The sequence below is a fragment of the Ziziphus jujuba genome, chromosome 5 (genome assembly GCF_031755915.1).
Source record: "Ziziphus jujuba cultivar Dongzao chromosome 5, ASM3175591v1".
Taxonomy (NCBI): domain Eukaryota; kingdom Viridiplantae; phylum Streptophyta; class Magnoliopsida; order Rosales; family Rhamnaceae; genus Ziziphus; species Ziziphus jujuba.
The window spans coordinates 24,899,323-24,919,441 of record NC_083383.1 but is presented as its reverse complement, the minus strand read 5'-3'; the positions used below and the strand labels follow the sequence as shown (position 1 = coordinate 24,919,441).

General features: G+C 32.3%; 2 protein-coding genes across 13 annotated transcripts; one reads left to right on the top strand and one right to left on the bottom strand.

Annotated features, from left to right (window-relative positions):
* Nucleotides 1-2,595: 2,595 nt before the first annotated feature.
* Nucleotides 2,596-7,199, bottom strand: LOC107421467 (immune-associated nucleotide-binding protein 9). Of its 4 annotated transcripts, XM_016030718.4 has the most exons (7): nucleotides 7,063-7,160; nucleotides 6,904-6,962; nucleotides 5,938-6,187; nucleotides 5,555-5,832; nucleotides 4,209-4,373; nucleotides 3,999-4,127; nucleotides 2,596-2,957 (listed from the first exon to the last, which is right to left on the bottom strand). In XM_016030718.4, exons 3-7 carry the CDS (start codon nucleotides 6,167-6,169, stop codon nucleotides 2,757-2,759), a joined length of 1,005 nt encoding a protein of 334 aa, XP_015886204.3. In that variant the 5' UTR covers nucleotides 6,170-6,187; nucleotides 6,904-6,962; nucleotides 7,063-7,160; the 3' UTR covers nucleotides 2,596-2,756. The 4 variants fall into 4 exon arrangements, with proteins under 4 accessions (XP_015886204.3, XP_015886205.3, XP_024930636.3 ...); XM_016030719.4 differs by lacking the exon at nucleotides 6,904-6,962 and having other exon boundaries at nucleotides 7,063-7,199; XM_025074868.3 differs by lacking the exon at nucleotides 6,904-6,962 and having other exon boundaries at nucleotides 7,008-7,143.
* A 1,851-nt stretch (nucleotides 7,200-9,050) lies between these two features.
* On the top strand, nucleotides 9,051-18,879 carry LOC107421465 (regulator of nonsense transcripts UPF3). 9 transcript variants are annotated; one of them, XR_007241602.2, is made up of 13 exons: nucleotides 9,051-9,384; nucleotides 9,975-10,081; nucleotides 10,330-10,425; nucleotides 10,532-10,630; nucleotides 10,930-11,009; nucleotides 12,994-13,092; nucleotides 13,843-13,966; nucleotides 14,724-14,824; nucleotides 15,599-16,106; nucleotides 16,531-16,649; nucleotides 16,735-16,795; nucleotides 18,139-18,338; nucleotides 18,434-18,879. XR_007241602.2 is itself a non-coding variant. In XM_048476155.2 (12 exons), exons 1-11 carry the CDS (start codon nucleotides 9,245-9,247, stop codon nucleotides 16,780-16,782), a joined length of 1,521 nt encoding a protein of 506 aa, XP_048332112.2. In that variant the 5' UTR covers nucleotides 9,051-9,244; the 3' UTR covers nucleotides 16,783-16,795; nucleotides 17,336-18,118. The 9 variants fall into 9 exon arrangements, 4 of the variants coding, with proteins under 4 accessions (XP_048332112.2, XP_048332113.2, XP_024930745.3 ...); XR_003056402.3 differs by having other exon boundaries at nucleotides 9,052-9,384; nucleotides 16,744-16,795; XR_007241603.2 differs by having other exon boundaries at nucleotides 9,052-9,384; nucleotides 18,159-18,338; nucleotides 18,447-18,879.
* The last annotated feature ends 1,240 nt before the right edge of the window (nucleotides 18,880-20,119 follow it).

Sequence of the window (20,119 nt, the reverse complement as noted above, 5' to 3'; positions counted from 1 at the left end):
GGGTTCGCTCACAGAACACTTGCTTACAAAAGATAATTCTAATGTGTTTCATTGTAAACTTGAGTGCAGCAAAAGCAGCAGCCCGCTCCAACTCCCCCCCTTTTCCGTTGTTCCCCTTCTCGTTATCCAAGCCACGGTTGAACTGTTCGAATCTCGACTAAGAATCTACGCTTTTGCAGTCGATTGATGATATAGAGCACTCAAGCTTTTCCTTTCTTTTGGGGAATCCCAGGAGAAGATGGAGCAGTTATGTTCAGTTCAGCAATTATGAAAAATTATGAAAAGTAAACCGACTAATAGGAAGTCATACCGTGCTTGTGAATGGGTATTCTATTGATCTATGTTATTTCTTTGTAGAGAAGTCGAGTATTGATCCACGCAGAATAAGACAGACTTGCTATCCAATGCATGTATTTTACCCTTATGCGATGATTTGGCTTCCTATCTTAGCAGATTCTCGATCGATTTGATCGAATTTGGAAAAGTCTTTATCATTATTCAGAATAGTGGAGCTTTCGATCAAGATGTTCTCACCGGGCTCTCACTCGAATCGGAACCTTTATGCGTTCGTAGGCTTTCAACTCAATCCAACGGCCTTGACTGAAAGGCTCCCAATTAGGTCAGTAGCTGGCCGAGTAGCTAATAGACCAAATAAACACAGTAGCTGTTTATCTTTACTAATTTTTCCATCAAATTCTTCCTCTCTTAGAAGAGTTAGGAAATCTTCTCCACCTTCTGACATAGCACTCATTTCCTTTCTTTTTTTCTCGACTGGTTCTGAACGCTGGTTGATATTACAATACGTCAGTTAGTTAACATTCGATCCCCCTGGGACACTAAAAGAATTTCGCTTTCCTGAAAAAAAGAAACTTACGAAAGCATCTATCTCTATCAACCAAGTCTTAACAACATCACTCCTTTGTTTTCCGGAACTGCTTGCTGAGATCGGCATAAAAGATAGGGATCGGATGGAGGGATTTCTCAACCTCTATTTCTTTCACTTGAACACAGAAGTGAGCTACCTCTATTCTATTTGAAGTAACGGATTCACCTGCCTGCCTTAGACAGAGACGAAGCATAGCTTTCTTCCTCCACTTATGAACTAGAACCATCTCACAGATCAGATTTCAAACCTTATTTGAAACTCTTTCTCACCTAACATCTCTCCGTGCCTTATGAACATTGATTTGCCCTCGAGTAGCTGAACTAGGGGAACTCAAAACTAGCTACTAGGAAAAAAGATCACTATTTGAACATCAAGCTTATGGACAAGTTGCTCCCCTTGCTGATGAATAACAAGAAGAATTATTTTTTATTTTTATTTTTTTTTGGTGGAATGAAAATTAAAATCAAACTAATTGTTTTTCACACATAGACTTGCTTGACAAAGTTATTCTTAGTTCAAACAGAAAATTAGTTTGAGGAGCACATGTTTTGGGTCCTATGTGGGTTCAACCCATGTGTAACTCTTAAATGAAATTTGCCTTTGTAAGTTTAAACTATTTCCATTTTGCTTTCAATTTATAGAATTTGTTTTAAATGAAACATATATGAATAAGTTATTAATAATTATAGAATAATTGTTTTAATTAAGCTAATATTTCGTTTATATTTTTTTGGTCGGATAATATTTTTTTATATTGAATTAAGCGAATATTAAGTGTTCAAAAGGGGTGTAAGGTATCATTATCTTTTTCCCGTTTAGTAAGGTTGGGAAAGTGATATGTCCCACCGCCAATACCAAAAACAGAAAAAAAAAATCCAGAAACCAAAATTTAAAAAAAATAAATAAAAGAAAAAAAGAAAAAGGAAGTTTTCGTTTAGGCAACTTCAGTTAATTTTACCAATAATAATTGAAAAATACGCTTTAGACATTTTATTTATTTTATTTTATTTTATTTTATTTTATTTCTTTTAAGACTTCTATGATTTTAAAACGTTCAATGTAGACTTTCGATTTCCCTTTGCTGCAATTTGGTCTTGGACTCTTATAGAGAAACTGATGGTGCTTGCAAATGACCACTATAAACCTCTAGTTTTAAAGATTTTGCACTTTGTTATTTTCTAATTCCGCATAATTGCATTTTATTATCGGCCACATGCAAGTCATGTAGATTGCGACGCACAACGCTTTTAATCACCACTTTGAAAAATTCAATTAGTGCAAATATGACAATTTTGAAAAATACGAAGACTACCATGTTTTTAAACATAAAGCCTAAAATACACCATCTTAAAGTAGAGAGTATCATAATGCAAATCTTGACGTTTGTTTAATTTCATTTAAATGATTTAATAGTAAGCGTTTCTCATTTGAAAAAATGGTGCCTATAGACTAGTTTATTAGGTGCTTCTTCCAAAACCAACAAATATGTGATTTTCTAGAAATAAGGATCAGCCAAAAACGCTTCTATATTTTCAGCTGAACACCCCAAACCAGGTAAGGGATTAGCTAGATTTTGAACAATTTCTTCATATGGCTTGGCCAAAGTCCTAATCAGTCTTGCCTTATCAATTGGGATGAAGTTGGGCAGCTCCTTAATTGCATGAACATTCAATATCTACCATAACATATTTATCAAAAAATATAAACTCTTAACCACAAAATAAAACACTTATATAGGATATTTAAACACAATAGATAGGAGTTCACATTGCAAACGAATGATGTAAAATCTCCTTTCCAACCACAATAAAGAGAAAACGAAAACGATTAAATAGTTTACCTGCCAAATAGTTCAACAAAAGTTACTAAATCATAGAATGGTGCACCGATTTTCAGGTCTCTTACAGAGCTCCTCCTGTGCTTTTGTCAGATGTTCTTTAAGCTGACGGATTTCATCCTCTGATTTCTCTCGAGCTTTGGCTGCTTCCTTTTCTGCCTGCAGCCTTGCAGCTTGTTCATCCGCCAATTGTTGTTCAAGCCTAGTTATTGCCTCTTTCAGCTTCATCTCAATCTGTTCAACATTTTCATTTTGTGAAAAATTCAGACTTCAGAACTGGCAAAGTGGTTTATCAGACGGCACTAGCAATTAAGCTGTACAATTATCTAACAATAAGAAAAGAGAGATTCATATGTGATATTGTACACTTCAAATTAAATTCCATCTTCAAGGCTTAATCCAAGAAATATTATGTTTGACAAAGGGACAAGAAAACAAAATCCTTAATTGATAGCCAACCAAAACCATAAACACAAGCAATTAACACCCATGTTATACAGATCATATAATTACTTAATTGGTAGGATTGCACCATGGCTCCTTTCTAATCAACTTAAAATGTTGAAAGGGATAAACAATAAATGAGAAAAAGAGAGATAGAGAGAGTCATGCCTGCATTAAAATTTATCAAAACTTTTCAGCCATTTCCATATCTAAATTTTTTTGTTACTGTAACATTAAGTGAGTTAAATCAGGAACAAACTCTGAATATAAAAATTATTAATTATCGAATAACAGCTTTAGGGTGTCTGAAATCCTTGTCAGATTCGAACCTATAATTGTGTACAGGGTTCTAAAAGTTATACCGTTGTTAAAAAAAAAAAGTGCCAACAATAAAAATTTCCTAAGTTTGATACACCTGTATCGGTAGGGAAAGGCATTGTTGAATGCATGGCTAATGAACACTTCAAATATGTGAGAAACACTCAGGAAGATAGAGAAATTTAACACCTGGAAAAATAACATGATAACATCATCCAAAACCCATTTTTAAATCAATAGAAGACCAAATATATATAATATTTATTAAGGCAATGTCTTAGCATTGAAAAAGAAGAATAGAACGCCAATTAACACTACCCAAACTCATACGCAACATACTAAAAATAAAAAGGCTAACAAGATTGAAGAATCTATATTATGTTGAAAGAAACTCATGTAATGTATAGATTTTATTGTCAGAGAGGATTATGTATTAGTGACACGATCCACAAACTCATGCCAAAGACAAATGCAAGAGAAAATGGAAGCAAAAGTTAGTAAGCAAAGAACTACCATCTCAGTAATTCGTTTAAGTTGCTCATCATATGAACATTGCAAGTCATTCTTCAAATCCAATATTTCTTTTTTAGAACATCCCTTAGACAAACCATCCTCCATCTGCTGGAGTTTTACAGCTCCTTCCTGTCAAAAGAAAAAAAAAAAAGTTGTCAACAACAAATTTTCCTAGGAATAGTGTGATGATGTCTTTGTAAAAATAATCACCTTCAGATCAGCAAACAGCTCATTACTGAATGGAAGTCCACCATTCTGTGCTATAACTGTGTCTACAAGAGAGAAAAGCTGCTGAACTTGTTCGACCCTCTTGCTTTTATCCTTAGTCTTGTTATCAAAAAGTACACAGCGATTTTCACACAAAGCAAGGATTTCCTATAGCGCAAGTTATTTTAAATATCAATACAAATAGAACTTGCGTATGGGACAGTAACATATCAAGCAAGTGAAGATCCAAATTGCATTGTGAACAACTAAACATATAGCACATAATATAACCAGAACAGAAAAGGAAAAATTAAAATCTAATCAATCCACTGCCTAGCTGACTTAACCTGGAAAAACTATGCTCGAGTGCCCCTAATTCCAGTAGAGACTAATCAAAAGGGGTAGCTATTTTTCCACAAAAAGAGGCATTTCCAACACATTTTCATGGTTCACTAATTTGGTAATTATGTAGAAATAAAATTAATTTAAGTAACCACCAGCCAAAATGATAGAAAAGTTTAAACTGAAGATACTACAACTTCATTTTTTTTTCCTTCACAACTATGAGTATGGAGGAAATGTTCTTGTCAATTCATATGTACGGAAAGGGGTGGACAAGATAAGATCTTCTTCAAGTCAACAGGCTGGGACCAGAATAACCAGAAATGGCTTACATGGCAGCAATTGAGCTACGTAATTCAAAAATGCAGAACCCTGGAACTGCAACAGCAAAGTTCAGATTCTTATCCAAACTCCAATGGCATAAAATATTAATATGGGTAAGTTAAATAAACGTCCATTTGTTATATTATTTGCACATATATCCTTTAGTTTCCAGTTATTGCACGTATTTCTCTTCTAATTTTTAATGTGTTGCATCAATCTCCTTATTCAGTAATAAGGTTTGATGGCATTAAATTTAATGTTAATGTTAAATTGACTTTATTATCCGTGAGCACATTTTCATCTCTTTCCCACACCTTGTCAGACATGATTTTCCAGTGTAACTAAGAAAAAGCGAACCTTAGTTGACTAGATATTTTCAATATTTGACCACTAAAAGGGTAGTTGATGCAACAAATTAAACATTAGAAGGGAATGTGATAAAGGTTTTATGCACATAAAATTTAACTAGAGGGATGTTGGTGTAATATACCCCAAATAATATATATAAAAAAAGCATAAAACAGAATGCAAGAGAAAGAGAATAATGCATGAGAGAGCACAAGTACAAAGGAATATTCATTCAAATAACTTCCTCAAAATAACTCCAACTAACTAATAACTTGTCACAATAAAATTCACAGCAGACAAACACTTTGACAAGTATATAGGAATTTGTGATTGACCTTTAAAGGCTCTGGACAGTTGCTGCTTATATAATCTTCCAAAGTCCTATCTTCATCCTCAAGGTCATCTCCCCCAGTAAACACAACAATCATATACTTAATAATATTACTTCCAAACAGAGTCTGTAAACTGCGTATTGCAGCTGCTTCTTCATGTGTGAAGCGGGCTCTAACAGAGAAAACTAGGAGAACGGCATGAATCCCATCCTTGGCCAAATGAATACATTTGACGATTTCTTTGCCACTAAACTCATACCCCTCGGAAAAATCAAATAGACCTGTAGTGCAAATGCAAAGCTTGTCAAAATACTTTAATACATTTTGAACAGGTATTTTATAAAAAGATACACAAATGCTCCAAAGGCATGAAAAAATGATCATACCAGGAGTGTCAATAACATTAACAATTTGACCATCTCCCAATATAGTTGTTTGTAATTCACATGTGCTTGTAACACCATTCGAGCTTGCCTTGGATATGAAGGACTTTCTTCCAGTAATGCTGTTACCCGTTGCACTTTTGCCATTGCCAGTGCGGCCAACTAAAACAACTGTTCTTACCCCATTTGATGGGGAAGTAAGCTCCCAACCATCATCTACTGAACTTCCGCCCATCGTATAAAATCAAATTTCCTATACCAATAATGGAGAAACAAAGCAATTATTTTTTTACAAAAATAAAAGAACCAATTTATATCCTCCACCTTATGTGGAGATGATAAATATGCAATTTTTTACATTGAATCAAGCATTTCTATTAATTTATTCTGGCTCTACCATCACAAACTCAACTAACAAGTTTTGACAAACTCCTAATTACATAGTATTATTGATAACTTATCAAGGTCTAGCATACCATACCACGAAAGGTTCCCGGATATAGTAACACAATATAAACCAATTAATAAACTCCACAAACTTTTCAAATATCCACAACGTATGAACCATGTTTTCTTTTTCTTTTTATTTTTTATTATTATTATAAGAGGAGAGTGAAAGTTTCATTGAGAATATAAACCAAATCAACTAATAACTACTTCAATAAAACACGAATAAATGTCCTAAATTAATAATTCACATAATAAATTATACTTTCTCATATCCCCCAATTTATAAAATAATTCAGACTTTGATGAACTTGACCATTATTTGGGCAAATGAAATATCCACTCAAAAACGAAATCAATTTATCAACCAACTAAAACAAACCCACAAAGAAATTCTAAGCACCCAATTCTTAGAAACACAGTTTGTTTCAAGAATTTTTTTTTTTTGAAAAAAAAAAAAGTAAAAAAAGAAAAGAAATGTTCGCTTCAGATTCTTAAAATCTGAAAAAAAAAAACGCTAACCTTAAAAATCCAGAAACTTCACTTCCTTCCCCATTTTTATTTTCATGGCTTTTTCTCAGCTACCAAAGAAAGCAGTAATAAAATTTCTCAGCTATCAAACTTACATGAGATTCAGAAGTCACAATTCAGAATTTTGCGAGTAAGCAAACGTTTGCTTACCAGAGAAGATAGCGTTGAGAAAGAAATGTGAAAAAGCAGCAGACTTGACTTGAGAAAAGAGACAAAAAGAAATAATAATATTAGTTTTTGCTATCCTAAATGTTTTTGAAAGCAGGAGAGTTCTACTTTTTTTTATTGTAAATGGAAAATTATACCATTTTGCCACGTAAAAGGGCCAAAAATATTTGTATGGGTTTCTTTTACTTAAAGCCCCTAAACTTTACATTTATTATTAACTTGCCCCTTAATTTGTATATTTATCACTTGTATCCCTAAATTATTAAAAAGTTTACAACTACACTCCTATGTTTGGGTTACAAATTTCTGCAAAATATAAAGATCATAAATGCACATTTCTATCAAGTTTGGAATTACGAAATTTGAATAAGTTTTTCCCGACACATGTCCCTGCAAAAATCTTTAAATGGTAAAAGTTACCTATTTTTAAAAATAAATCATAACTCCAATCCCTTTCTTCAATGACAATGATACTAATAATAATAATAATAACAACTTTATAATATATTGCAACTTACATGCAACATAATAACTTGTGATTTTTCTCTTATGTGACCTATAGAATAATGGGTAAATTTTCAGTTTAGCCTCTCCTATTTATTTATTTTTCTTTGTTACAAATACATTTTTATTTTGAAAAGTTAATTATAATCTTCTTATATTTCATTATCGTATTTTAATAAAAAAATAATATATTTTAATTAAAAAGACAGCTTTAACCCCTTTTTTTTTGGTTTAAATATACAAAGAACAAAAACTTACAAAGATCAATCACATTTTTTTGGGTTCATTTTTGGGCATTATTTCTTACAATATTTATCTCTAAAAAATTTATAAATGTAATTATACTTATTATTTGAAGCAAATATAAAAGTAGAATAAAAATGGATTGATTATTTGTATGTCCACATAACTGTAGAACAAAAATGGATTGATTATCAGGGTTGCAGTGGCAGCTCAAGTGCCAGAGCAAGCCACAAAACTAGAAGGATATAAGTGTCATTTAAATTAAAAATATGAGTTGACTAATCATTTGACTATTAATCCGGTTAAACTAAAATGAAAGGCTATTAAAATAAATCAAAAATGAAAAATGAAAGAAGTATGGTGAATTTTTCAAAAATAAATATGCATATAAGATAAAAATTCAAAATAGAAAGGATTAATATAATATTTACCTTAAAATAATTGTTAAGTATTTAAATTTAAATAGCCGTTCGCTATATTATAAGTTTTTCTCCTTGATACAATCTAATAGATTGGCCAAACTTTTATTTTCTTTAAAAGGAAAAAAAAGAAACGAAAAAAAACGAGAGGGCAATAACATTAACAAAAGTACCACCCTTTTATCGTTAAAAATGCAAGATGAAGTTCTTTTAAACAAATAAATTTTGATGTATTTATGAAACAAATAAACTTCAAAAATAGGAAAAAAATATATATATATACAGTATACACATATGAATAAGGTTATTTTTGTTATTAGAAAAAATTTAAAATTTGACTATATATCTGGTGACAATTACCATATATGTGTTAAATTTTAATTAGTGATACCTAATTTTATTACTTTTTATGCTAAAATATTAAAATAAATATTTTAATATTTAAATTAACATCTACCACCTAAATATTTTTTATGATCATTATTAACAATAACAAATAACATTTTTAAAAAATTTACCTCCATTTACCAATCTTTCCACAATTAAATTTATCAATAGAATACGATTTGCAAAAAAATGAAAAGCATGTTTATGAAGTCACCATCCGTATATATAATATGTATACATATATTTATATATATATATATATATATATATATAGATATATATAACAAAAAAAGCCTAGAAGGGATCATGTTGTTATTAATATTAAATGCTGTTTGTAGTTGTACAAATAATATAAAAGTTTAGGCCCACAAACCCAGCCTAAAGAAAGCCCATTATCCGGCCTGTTACCAAAAATTCTCCATCATATTTTCTCGGTGAGTTTTCCCGAGGAAGTGACAGGGAAGAGAAAATAAAAACACAAAGAAAGAGCACGAAACGGTGTTACTGTCTGGCGAATTTCAATTTTTATTTTTATTTTTTTTATTTGGTTCACCAAAATATATAGTGAATGAACGAAAATTTAAGTGGATTTTTGGAAGGGAAAGTTTGAGATGAAGGACCCGCTGTCAAGAACGAAGGTTGTCATAAGGCACTTGCCTCCATCTCTCTCACAATCCGATCTCTTCCACCAAATAGACGATCGATTCGGTGGCCGCTACAACTGGTTTTGCTTTCGTCCTGGGAAGAGCAGGTTTGAGTTTTTCCCCCACCTTAATATCGGGGCAAAAGATTTATTGTTTTTGTGTTATTTATTTATTTATTTCTTTTATTTTTTTTATTTGGATTTTGATTTCTGTTCCTGGGATTATAGTTGAAATTTTTGGCGTAAAAGTCCTCGAGCATGTGTAGCTGACTTCATTAAGTTTGAATGAATTTCTATTTTTTGTTAGTTTATTTTTGATATTGTGGAAATCTAGGTATGTGAAAATTAGGTTCTTGAACTTTCATTTATTGGGTACAATTCATGCTTTATTTGTGGGGATTTTATTGGGCTATGATATTTTGAATTTCTATTGAATTTTGATTTCCTTTTCTAGGAGTTTTAAGTGAACTTTTTGGCATAAAACTCAGGGAACCTACATAAATTGTTAGTTTCAACATCAGTACGTTGCTTTGTTTAGTATATTGAATATTTTAATCGTAGGGAAAACAAAATATGTGAAGAGTAGGTGCTTGAACTTTCATTTGTTGTACATTATTTGGTTATTTCTGGGAAGTTTGACCAAGGATGAGGGATTTTCTCGCTTACATAGCTCCTTTTGGGAAAAAAAAATATTGCAGCCTGAAGCATCAGAGATACTCTCGCGCCTACATAGACTTCAAGAGACCTGAAGATGTTGTCGAGTTTGCTGAAAGTTTTGATGGGCATGTGTTTGTTAACGAGAAGGGTAATTTGATGATATATATTGTCTTTAGCAATTTTGCAAAAGAAATAGGATCCTTCGAGTACATCTTTATATTTTGTAAATATAAGTTCTTATGAATTAAGTAGATGTTTACATGTATTGTGATTGCTGGACTTGATTATTGGAAGAAATATAAATATGTTCATACTAGTTGTACAATTCCATTCTGAAATTATTTCTAGAATCTCATGGTGTTGCTGTGAATCTCTGGACGACTCTTGTTGCTTCAGGTGCACAGTATAAGACTATAGTAGAATATTCTCCTTCCCAGCGTGCTCCAAAACTGAGTTCTAAAAAGGATGGACGTGAGGGGACCATATATAAAGGTAATAGCTAATAATGTTACCCTGTTATGTTGCGGATAGCCCTCTTGATAGATTGGATGTTGTCTTTTTAGGTGTGAAAATAACCATCATATCTTTGATGAATTAGATCCTGATTATCTGGAGTTCCTCAAGCTTATTGCAAAGCCCACAGAGCATCTTCCTAGTGCAGAAATACAGTTGGAAAGAAAGGAAGCAGAACAAGCTGGTCGGTCATGTTTTTTGGTTTTACAGGCCTATGTATCTATCATTAATTTACTAACTGTAAAGATTGATAGTCTTTTAATTTTTCCTGCTACCTTACATGGCAATGAGTTTGCTGCATATCATCAGTTCTTTGTGCATCCTTGTACTGATTAGTTATTTAAACGCCACCTAAGGTTCTTTTGTAGATAACCGTTGAGAGTAGCCATGCCAAGACAATATTTAGAGACTTTTCAAAGATATTCTGGTATAGGTTTGTATTTTGTATATTCAATATTCTTTAACATTTTGTTTCTTTTTCAGGTGCTGCAAAAGAAGCCCTTATTGTTACCCCCTTAATGGAATATGTCCGTCAAAAACGAGCAGTTGGAAGTGGATCTCAGGTGATGGCACAATACCTTTTTGTTTGTGTATGTATGTTAACAGTTGAGACCCTAAGAAAAGGTAGAAGATTTACTTGATGTACATGCTTTTTGTAATTGATCCAGTTTTATTGTTCTGTTGTTATTATTTTTCATTTTCATGAATCATAAGGAAAAGGGACGTTTCGACCGTGCATGATAATCCTTATGGAAAATCTATGTGTTATTTCGGTTTTTATCTGAGAGGAAATTTCTATTCTCCTGCAACTTGTTTTTGGCATGCAATTAACCTTTTCTTGCAACTTGCAACTTGTCATGCAACTTATTTTCATTTCTATCTGTATCTTAGGACCATTTTTTATTTTCGTTACGAGAGAGTTTATGTAAATTGGAATATTTCAATTGAATGTTCTTATACTTGTCAAATGAAAAAGAACATATTTTCTATGAGTTTTAACAATAATAATTGTCCAGTCAATAGTTGATTTAGTTTGGATGTTTGTCTGTTTTACGTTTTATCATTGATGAGATACTATTAAACTATGCAATGAATATAATTAGATATTTTGAAAAGAAAGCATGGAACATGTTTATGAGGCTTTCCACGAGTTAACTTACCTTTGATTTGTGGGAATAAGCTGTATCGTTTGATAATTCAACTACTTATGTGATGGACAAATAGGAGTGTTTTATGTGTGGGATTTTTAGATTCTTTAGTATCTATTTTTCTGATAATTACAGAACTGGCACTCTGCCTATTGAGTTGTCTCAATTTGATTCTTAACTTTTTTGTAATGAATCTTCACCCTGAACTATAATGTAAGGTCAAAACAGTATCTTTATTAGATTCTTATTTGAGTTTGATAAATTTGACCATTTAACGTCACAAAATATTCGTGAATTAGATATTTGTTTTGGAAGAAAATTTATTAAAAATGAATGAAGCAATTAGTGTTGAGGTTCTTTTTCATTTTTTATCACCTTATCATCGAAAAATATCTAATTTGAATTTTGAAATATATATTGTCTATATAGGCTATTGGCACTTAAATGCCAACTTGCCAAATGTTTAATGTCTTCAAACATTAACGAGAAATGTAATTAAAGGATTAGCTTGCAATTATGTACTAGTTTGGTGATATAGCTTTAAAAAACATAAATAAATAAATAACATATTTCGGCGATCAAATTGAGATTTGAGCCACAGCCCAAACTTTAGGGTTCATTTTTGAAACTATCCACTTTATTATTATTATTATTATTATAGTTATTATTAATTCATTCAGGTTTTCGACATCAAATGCATTTTAGCTGTCCCTCTTGGTTGGTCTTGGTACTTTAAACATTTTGATTTAATTACTTTCTCGAAGATTGTTGCTTTCCTCAATTGTTCAAGTTGTTTTAATAATCAATGTATATTATTATATGGTATAGTACTGATTGGCAAAAGAGGTGGTGCTTTTAAATATTTAGTTTATTATATATGCATTTGTGTTCCCTTAGTAAACCTGTTGGACATCATGAAAAGCTGCTGGTCATCATGAAAAGCTTATGAAAAATTATGCATTAATTTTGGGATTTTATGTTAATTTCAAAAGCGTTTAGTGTGATATTTTAAGTTTTTAATTTAGTAAAGAGAATTTCAATTAATTTAAGGATTTCTTATCATTAACGTTTTGTTGTTGCTTGTCCTCATTGAGTTTACTGCCCATTCTATTGATAGGCCTTATTGTGACATGATTTAGGAGATGTCATTAATATTATGTGTAAATGGAATTAATATTTTCTTTTCTTCTCTACTTTTCTCTTCCTAGGCTTTATGTTAAAACTATTAAATGTTAATTAGGAGTAAACAAAGAATGGTCATGCCTAGTATACTTGCTTAACTTTTTAATTTAATCTCTGAAAATTTTTTAGATTTCATTTAGTTTTTGGTCCTTGAGCTAAGGCTTGTGTATTATGTACAACTATTTATTATGTATTGAACTTTTTGGTCTGGTAATAGGGTTTATTGGTTGCTGGGAAAGGTAGCAGAAGAGGTTTGGCTTCAGCCCCTAGCAAGCCTGGTACATCGAGTGCTAAACGAGTCTCCGAGAAGAAAAAAGTAAGTGTTGAATTATGCCTCTAAAGAATATTATATTTCTAATATATTTTGTTTGATAACTGATGTGAAATATGGTAGGTTTACTTGACGAATTATACTTTTTATTAATTTGAGATTTGTTTTAAAGTTTATTATTGACTAGAACTCTTCGTACGCGTAGTTTGAAGCATGCTTCTTACTTCGATTAATTTCCACTTGTAACCCTTAAGGATGCATACAATTTTGACTATTGAATATTTCAGATTTTATCTTTTTGAGTTGAGTGGAAGTATTATTGTGAGTTCTTCTGGTTTCATGGAGAATGCAACTTCTGATATGGTATTTCTATGTAGCTTGTTATGCGATTAATATACTTATATATATATATATATATATATATATTCTATATGTTGTATGTGTGTTGCAAGCTACTTGTTATTATTCTAAAAGTACCAAGTTCTAGCATCTTGCAAACCAAAAAGGAATGTAAAAAGGTACAAGTTTTCAATGTAACGTTTCCTATAAATTACTTTGAAAATTATCATGAAAACTTGAAACTTCAATTTCAAGTATTGGTTTTTCCTACTACTGTGTTCTGGATTGAGTTGTTGTAACTTTGGTTTCTTGAATTATAAATGATATTGAATTCTTTTGTGCTATCTACTTAGATGTTATGCCAGTGAATGTTTTGTACTCACCTGTGTAACCTGTGAACCATTTTCTTGATGTGAACGAAAGAGAATTATGGATAAATATCCTTCCAATTGACAGTATATATTAAAGGACAATGCGAAGAGCACAAGTCGGAAGGATAAGTCAAATTTCATTGTTGTTCCTAGGAGAGATGAACAACAAGCCACTTCAAGCAGAAAAGAAACATCTGAAAATGAAATCGGTACTTAACCTTGCCCGTATCTATTTTACCTTTTTTCTGTTGTCATGGACAGTTTTTAATTGTGGTGTCCATGTTCCATAATTTCTAAAGGTATTTCAACCTGTGCTCGAATCTCTTTTGTTTATTTATTTAAACTTTTGCAGTCATGGGTGGTGATTTCAGTTTGAATGTTGTTGCTATGGTCCTGAGTTTCTGTGGATAGTGAGCCCTCCCATGAGTTCTCCCATTGCATAACCAATTTCAAGACTGTTTTTATTTTTCCTGCATAATATTTTCCGAACCGGTCACATTTCTGCTGGAAGCTATCTAGGCTTACATTGATATGTAACTTTTATTGCCTATTGGTAGTCAAAAGACCTTCTGCAATATGTATAGATGTTTTGACATCATTCACATTATCTGTTAGGGGTTATAGTTGCTTATTTTTGCATGCAAGTATGCATTATAAAATAGAAGTTTGTAATGGATAATTATTGATTTTAAGAAGAAAAGTGACAGGTTTGAAAATTTGTTGAAATCTACTGTGAGATTGTGGTTTTGACATCAACAATCATGTTAGTCTTGTGATTCTTTATTTATGAATGTATGTTATAGATTAGTTTTGGTCTTTTATTTAATATATTGGAGTGTGCTTACCTTCGAGGGCTAACTTGTAATATATATATGCATGGTCAGAGATGCCCACACAAAAGCATAAGACACAAACACATTCAATGTTGTATTGTTTTGTTTTACCATTGTATTTTTGTCTTTGCAGTCTCTGCGATTGAAGGTTCTGTTTCTGGTCTTCCTGTAATTGCTGACTCTGGAAAGAGGAAAATCCTGCTTCTTAAAGGGAAAGAGCGAGAGATATCAAATGTAAGTAAATTTATTTATTTGTTTATTATTATTATTATTATTATAATTATTATAATTATTATTATTATTATTATTATGGGATTGTGTGTGGTCCTTAAATCATCTCTATTATTTATCCGTTCACTACTTACATGGACTTGATCTTCTCATTGTCATTTTGTCATTTTAACTGGATCTATATGGGTTTAACTTGGACCATTTGAATGTGATTTTTATTAATTGAAGTCCATTGAACTGTGTGGTAAACTACTTACAATCTAGATTTTGACTGATTCTACCACAGTATTTGTAAGTAGGTTATGCATTGCTTTTAGATTTATGATTATCAGGGAATCAGGTAGTGGTTTATTCAGTTTTGCACAATATCCCCAGTACCCCATTCCTATCTCATTTAATGTTCCTATTTATAATCCTAACTTGGAAATACAGTAATGATGTAATGTATTTTATGATTGCATGAAAATTCATTAGTGATCAATTCATTTATTGGTATAAGTGAAAAAAATATTATTTCTAAAAGCGAAAAAAGTTATCGGGTTAAAATTCAGGTATCAAAATACGGCCAATTTACCTTTTTGAACCAATTAGTTCTATGTAGTAACAGAAAGCATATATAATTTGGTCATTTGATATCAAAACGCTTTAAACTATCTCGTAGGATTAATTTATGGAATGTTCAACTGTTTACTGATTTTTCTTAGCTGAAAGTATTGTTTTAAAAGGTACAGCAATACCAAAATAGTCTGTAATATGAAATGTACAACTTTTTACTAGGTTCCTGAAGCCATATTACAAAACCATGGTGGAATATCTGGAGGAAATTCGCCTGTTTCATCTGCTCCAAAGCAGAACCAAAGGCGTGAGTCTGGTGGAAGGTTAATCAGAAGCATACTCTTACATAATGAAGCTCGTCAAAGTCATACTTCAACCTCCCTCCAGAGTCAACAGAAAAGTCAAGGTTTGAACTCAGAACATGTGAAGCGATTGCCACGGCTCTCTAACACACGTTCAGGGGCCAATGGTCATATCTCTCATAGTGAACTGAGTACATTGAACTCTGAAGGGGATAGGAAAAGGGCTTCTGATGATAAGTATATGAAAAAGGACTCACATGGTATGAGTAATGTCAGTGAGAAGCAAGAAAAACGTACAAGAAACAAGGATAGACCTGATCGTGGTGTTTGGACCCCTTTTCGTCGTGCTGATGTGTCAAATGCTGGTGATGAGCGCACGTCCTCTGCAGTATCACAACCTTCTCAACTGCCCTCTGATACACCTGAAGGTATTGCTTTTGCTGTGCGTAGATTAAGCTGTCACTGAATTTATTGATCCACTTTAGGAGAACATGCATTTGGTATTAGATCTTCATCATCTTCATGTTCAATCTCAATTATAATTACAAGAATTTTTGTGTTGCATGATATTGTGAAGTTGCTCTTCGTTTGTACTACGCTATTATCATCTAGCAAATACAGTAAATCACTATCTGCATATCATTCAATTTACGATGAAGAAAATGATGATAATCCCTATTGAAGAACTTATGCCCCTGCAAATGAACATAATAGTTCTTGGAGAATGATTTAAATATACTTCAAAGCATGACCTTAGTTATGCTTTTTACTCTATTAATTAATTAATTTATTATGGTTGGTTCTAATGACACCAATGCTGGAAAGCAAACTTCTTTCTTTTACTTGTTCTAGGGTCTCACCGACATTTAAGTCGCCGTGGAACTGTTCATACTATAAAGGAGGATGGCAACCTAAATGTAGGTGAGGGGAAGCCTTCTAGAAAAGGTGCTAGTGCTCATGGTGCTAATGAGGTATGCATTATTTGTTCTATTTGGTTACTCCAGTGTGTTGTTTTGATCACTCTCCATTTTCGTCAAATTGTTAACAGTATTTTAGTATATGCAGAAACAAGTATGGGTGCAAAAATCATCTTCTGTGTCTTAGGATATTTAATCTGGTAAGTTCTTATTTATTTGCATAAATTTTCCATTTCCGTCTCTCCTTTGGTTAGAATTATGCTGCAGTTGTAGAGGAAGGATTAACTCGTATGTTTATATGCCTTCTCAAACAGGAATCAAGACCTCTATGGTTAAAAGAAAATATATAGACCATTTTGACGCCTCATCAAAAAAAAAAAAAAAAAAGGGGGGGGGGGGGGGAATGAAGAAAGAAATCATGTGTAACGAGTAAAAAATGTAATAGAATTGTTAAAAGACAGATAAGATAAGATTCCAATATTTCGACTTTTTGGATGGTTTGTTTTGTTCATGAAAATTTGTGTCTTGAGTTATTTCTCTCCCAAGTTATAGTAGTTAGATTTCGGATCAGAAGGTAACTTGTATTGGACAAATGAGAACCAGGTTGTTTTGGATAATAATCACAAGAAGAACTATAAGGAGACAAGTGAACAGTCTTCTCAAATGTTTTCCCTACCTCAGGAGAAAAAGGAAAGAAATATCTGATTTTACATTCAGTTTTTCCTTGTCTTCATTTGCAGGAGGAAATTGTCACTTTCGGATTACAAATTTCCATCTCCTACTGCTTCTCAACCCATCAGGAGTCTTTACTTCTTTTATCTTTTTCTGAGAATACTCTGTTTTCATACCACCATATCCATCTACTATCTTTTCTTCCAAATCTTCTTTCGATTCAGATACAGAAGACTGGCCCAAAGATTAGGCAGAAGATGACACATTACTCACACCGTCCAATTCATGGTTATACAGATTTTCCTGTTTTTTATAGTCAGCAATGTTAATAATGACAAGTTTATAGGTTTAAGATGGTGGCTGCCAAATTAAATTAGGGACTAAGGGTTGCGACAGGCTGTGGTGGAGGGTGATAGGGTCATATTTGGTTACTTCTAATTTAATGTCATAGGTCCTAACTCTGTTGGACGGCGGCAACTTAATATAGGTTTAGGGGTGGTGGGCTAGCGGTTGCCGAGTTATTAAAGTTAACAAACAAAAAAAAAAAAAAATTACTTTGATATCATGTCTTAGAATAGGAGAAAAGAGAAGTAACTTAGTATGAAGAGACCACACAATCTTAAAATGTGTGTCACATATTTATAGATACAGGTTTAGCTTAAAATTACCAAATTACCCCATGAACATGATTTCATTCTGTTCGTTCCACATAGGCTCTGCTATGTTTTACTTGCAATCTGTCGCCCATATCATACTGTGTAAAGGCTTAAACTCTTAAATTTATTTATATCATTTTAATACCTGCATATAATGTCTATGTATAATCACAATATGAATGAAGCTAATGTCAAGTCGAGTAACTGTGTAACAGTTTGCTCCTCTATTCGCTAGATAATGGCATTCAGTCAAAAATAATTCCTCAAGTATCCAAGGGAATCATTTGTCCTTGTGGCTTAGCGCTCCTTCACATGTCAAGGCTGTCATCTCTGTTACTATGGCTGTAGCCTCCATTGAAGATATCATTTACAGGCAAACCTAGAAAGAACAATTTCTCTTATGCCCAAATATAAGGTATGTGCATGTGTTGATATAGCATATGATATAATTTGTTAAGATTGGTTCATCTAAGCCTACAAAACTTCTCTTGCTGTTGAGCGGTGATGCAGGTTGAGTATGCAGGTTGAGTTTTCTTTTGATGTTATTAGTATTATGATTCTGGCGCCAGCTTCTGGGATGAATTGTCAGTTGGAGGAGTACCAAGTTGCAAATTTAAAGGACAAGATGACCAAGTGTTGGGGAAGATTTACCAATTTTTGTTGAATTGACTTAATGGTTAGTGTAAATATTCTCTCCAGTGTGAAGTATTTCATGTGAGGATCATACATGGAAATTTCCTATGAATTGGTGAATGGTCTAAAATATATGCTGTATTTGCATGGTAGCGTAGTAAAACTGAAAAAACTCTTTTACCCTTGACTTGAGCCTATATGACAAAACTATGGAAGGGGTTCATATATAGGGAAGGTGTTTTGATTCACTGTTTTCTAGGAGGGAGTACTGTGTATGTTTCACATGTTTTTGGCTGAATTAAGAACCATGTTGTTGGGATGCACAGTGGTTTTTGCCTGTTACAATGCCAAGAGCTTTAGACGAAACTTCCAAATGGTAATAATTTTTTTTTTTTTTTTTTTTGGTTATCTTTGGTTACTTGAACCAAGCCAAGTATTGGAGGTCGGGGAAAGAAACTTAAGATGTTCAAGGCAAGTGTCTGATGTTTCGTGTTCTGAAAATTACTATGTATTTGGTTTTCAAAGCTTATGGTGAGACCATCTGACCTTTGTTTGTCGTTCGTCAAGCCTCGTTTAGTAGACTGGATTTGTCTTTAACATGGATTAAACTATTGTTTTTCATAAGTTAAAATAATAAGTGATAAACTGATTAGTATTTTCGTATTATTTTAGTAAAAAATAAAATAAAATAGAAAATGATTTAAAAAAAAAAAAAAAAATTTGGAAACATGCTGGTCCAGTAGAACATTGGAAGCTTGGATCATTGAAAACAAGAAAACTTTGCACAAAAAAGTTCCAAGTGAAGATTTTCTGTTACTCGGGAAAATTTGAATGTCAAACATATTGGACAAGAACAGGTAAACTCTTAACAAAAAATGATACAAAATAATATCAGAAATCAGTAGTTGTCCTTTTTTTTTATTCGCAACAGCTCAGGTTGTATTGGTGTTTCATCTTCAGGGTTGATAAGAATATTATTTTGTTGTTCTTGGTGTGTTTCCTGAGGTTCTTTGCCTAGAATTCGCCCTCTCAACAGAAAAATAAAATGAAAATAGAAAACTGTTTTAAGTCAGTAGTATATACCCAAGAATTTGCAACTATAAAGTAAAAACTAGAGCAGAAATTAAGGAACATTGAACCTAAAACAGGCCTAACGGGACATCTGTGTATTTTCCTGACAAGAATTATGGCAATCTTTACAAAATCAAAATCTGGTTTTGGACCAAAATTATTATGATTAAAGGGTTAAATGTTGAGACACAACTAGTATTCCCTAGTTATTAGTTGCATGAGATAATCATCGAAGTGCAACTGGATTATTGTTCTAGTCAAAACTAGGAGGCAGCGACAGCAAAGGCAACCCTGCCTCTGTCTTAGCCAGTAAAAACAAATCAAGAGGGAAAATTTTCATTTAATTTCTACTCGGATAATTTGCAAACTTTGGATAATTTGCAACTGAACATTTTAGATACGTACAATTGTAGAATTGTATTCCGTAACCTAACATTCCTAAGGTTTTTCGATTATGTACCTTGAATAACCTGAACTTATGTACTTTGAAAA

What these genes read in the sequence shown, in the direction of transcription:
- LOC107421467 (XM_016030719.4), bottom strand. Translation starts at nt 6,169, where the DNA reads ATGGGCGGAAGTTCAGTAGATGATGGTTGGGAGCTTACTTCCCCATCA. An exon ending in TAATGTTATTGACACTCCTG is followed by an intron (nt 5,833 to 5,937) that starts GTATGATCATTT and finishes TTTGCACTACAG; the next exon opens with GTCTATTTGATTTTTCCGAG. An exon ending in TTAAACGAATTACTGAGATG is followed by an intron (nt 2,958 to 3,998) that starts GTAGTTCTTTGC and finishes AATGTTGAACAG; the next exon opens with ATTGAGATGAAGCTGAAAGA.
- LOC107421465 (XM_048476155.2), top strand. Translation starts at nt 9,245, where the DNA reads ATGAAGGACCCGCTGTCAAGAACGAAGGTTGTCATAAGGCACTTGCCT. An exon ending in TTTCGTCCTGGGAAGAGCAG is followed by an intron (nt 9,385 to 9,974) that starts GTTTGAGTTTTT and finishes AAAATATTGCAG; the next exon opens with CCTGAAGCATCAGAGATACT. An exon ending in AACATCTGAAAATGAAATCG is followed by an intron (nt 13,967 to 14,723) that starts GTACTTAACCTT and finishes TTGTCTTTGCAG; the next exon opens with TCTCTGCGATTGAAGGTTCT.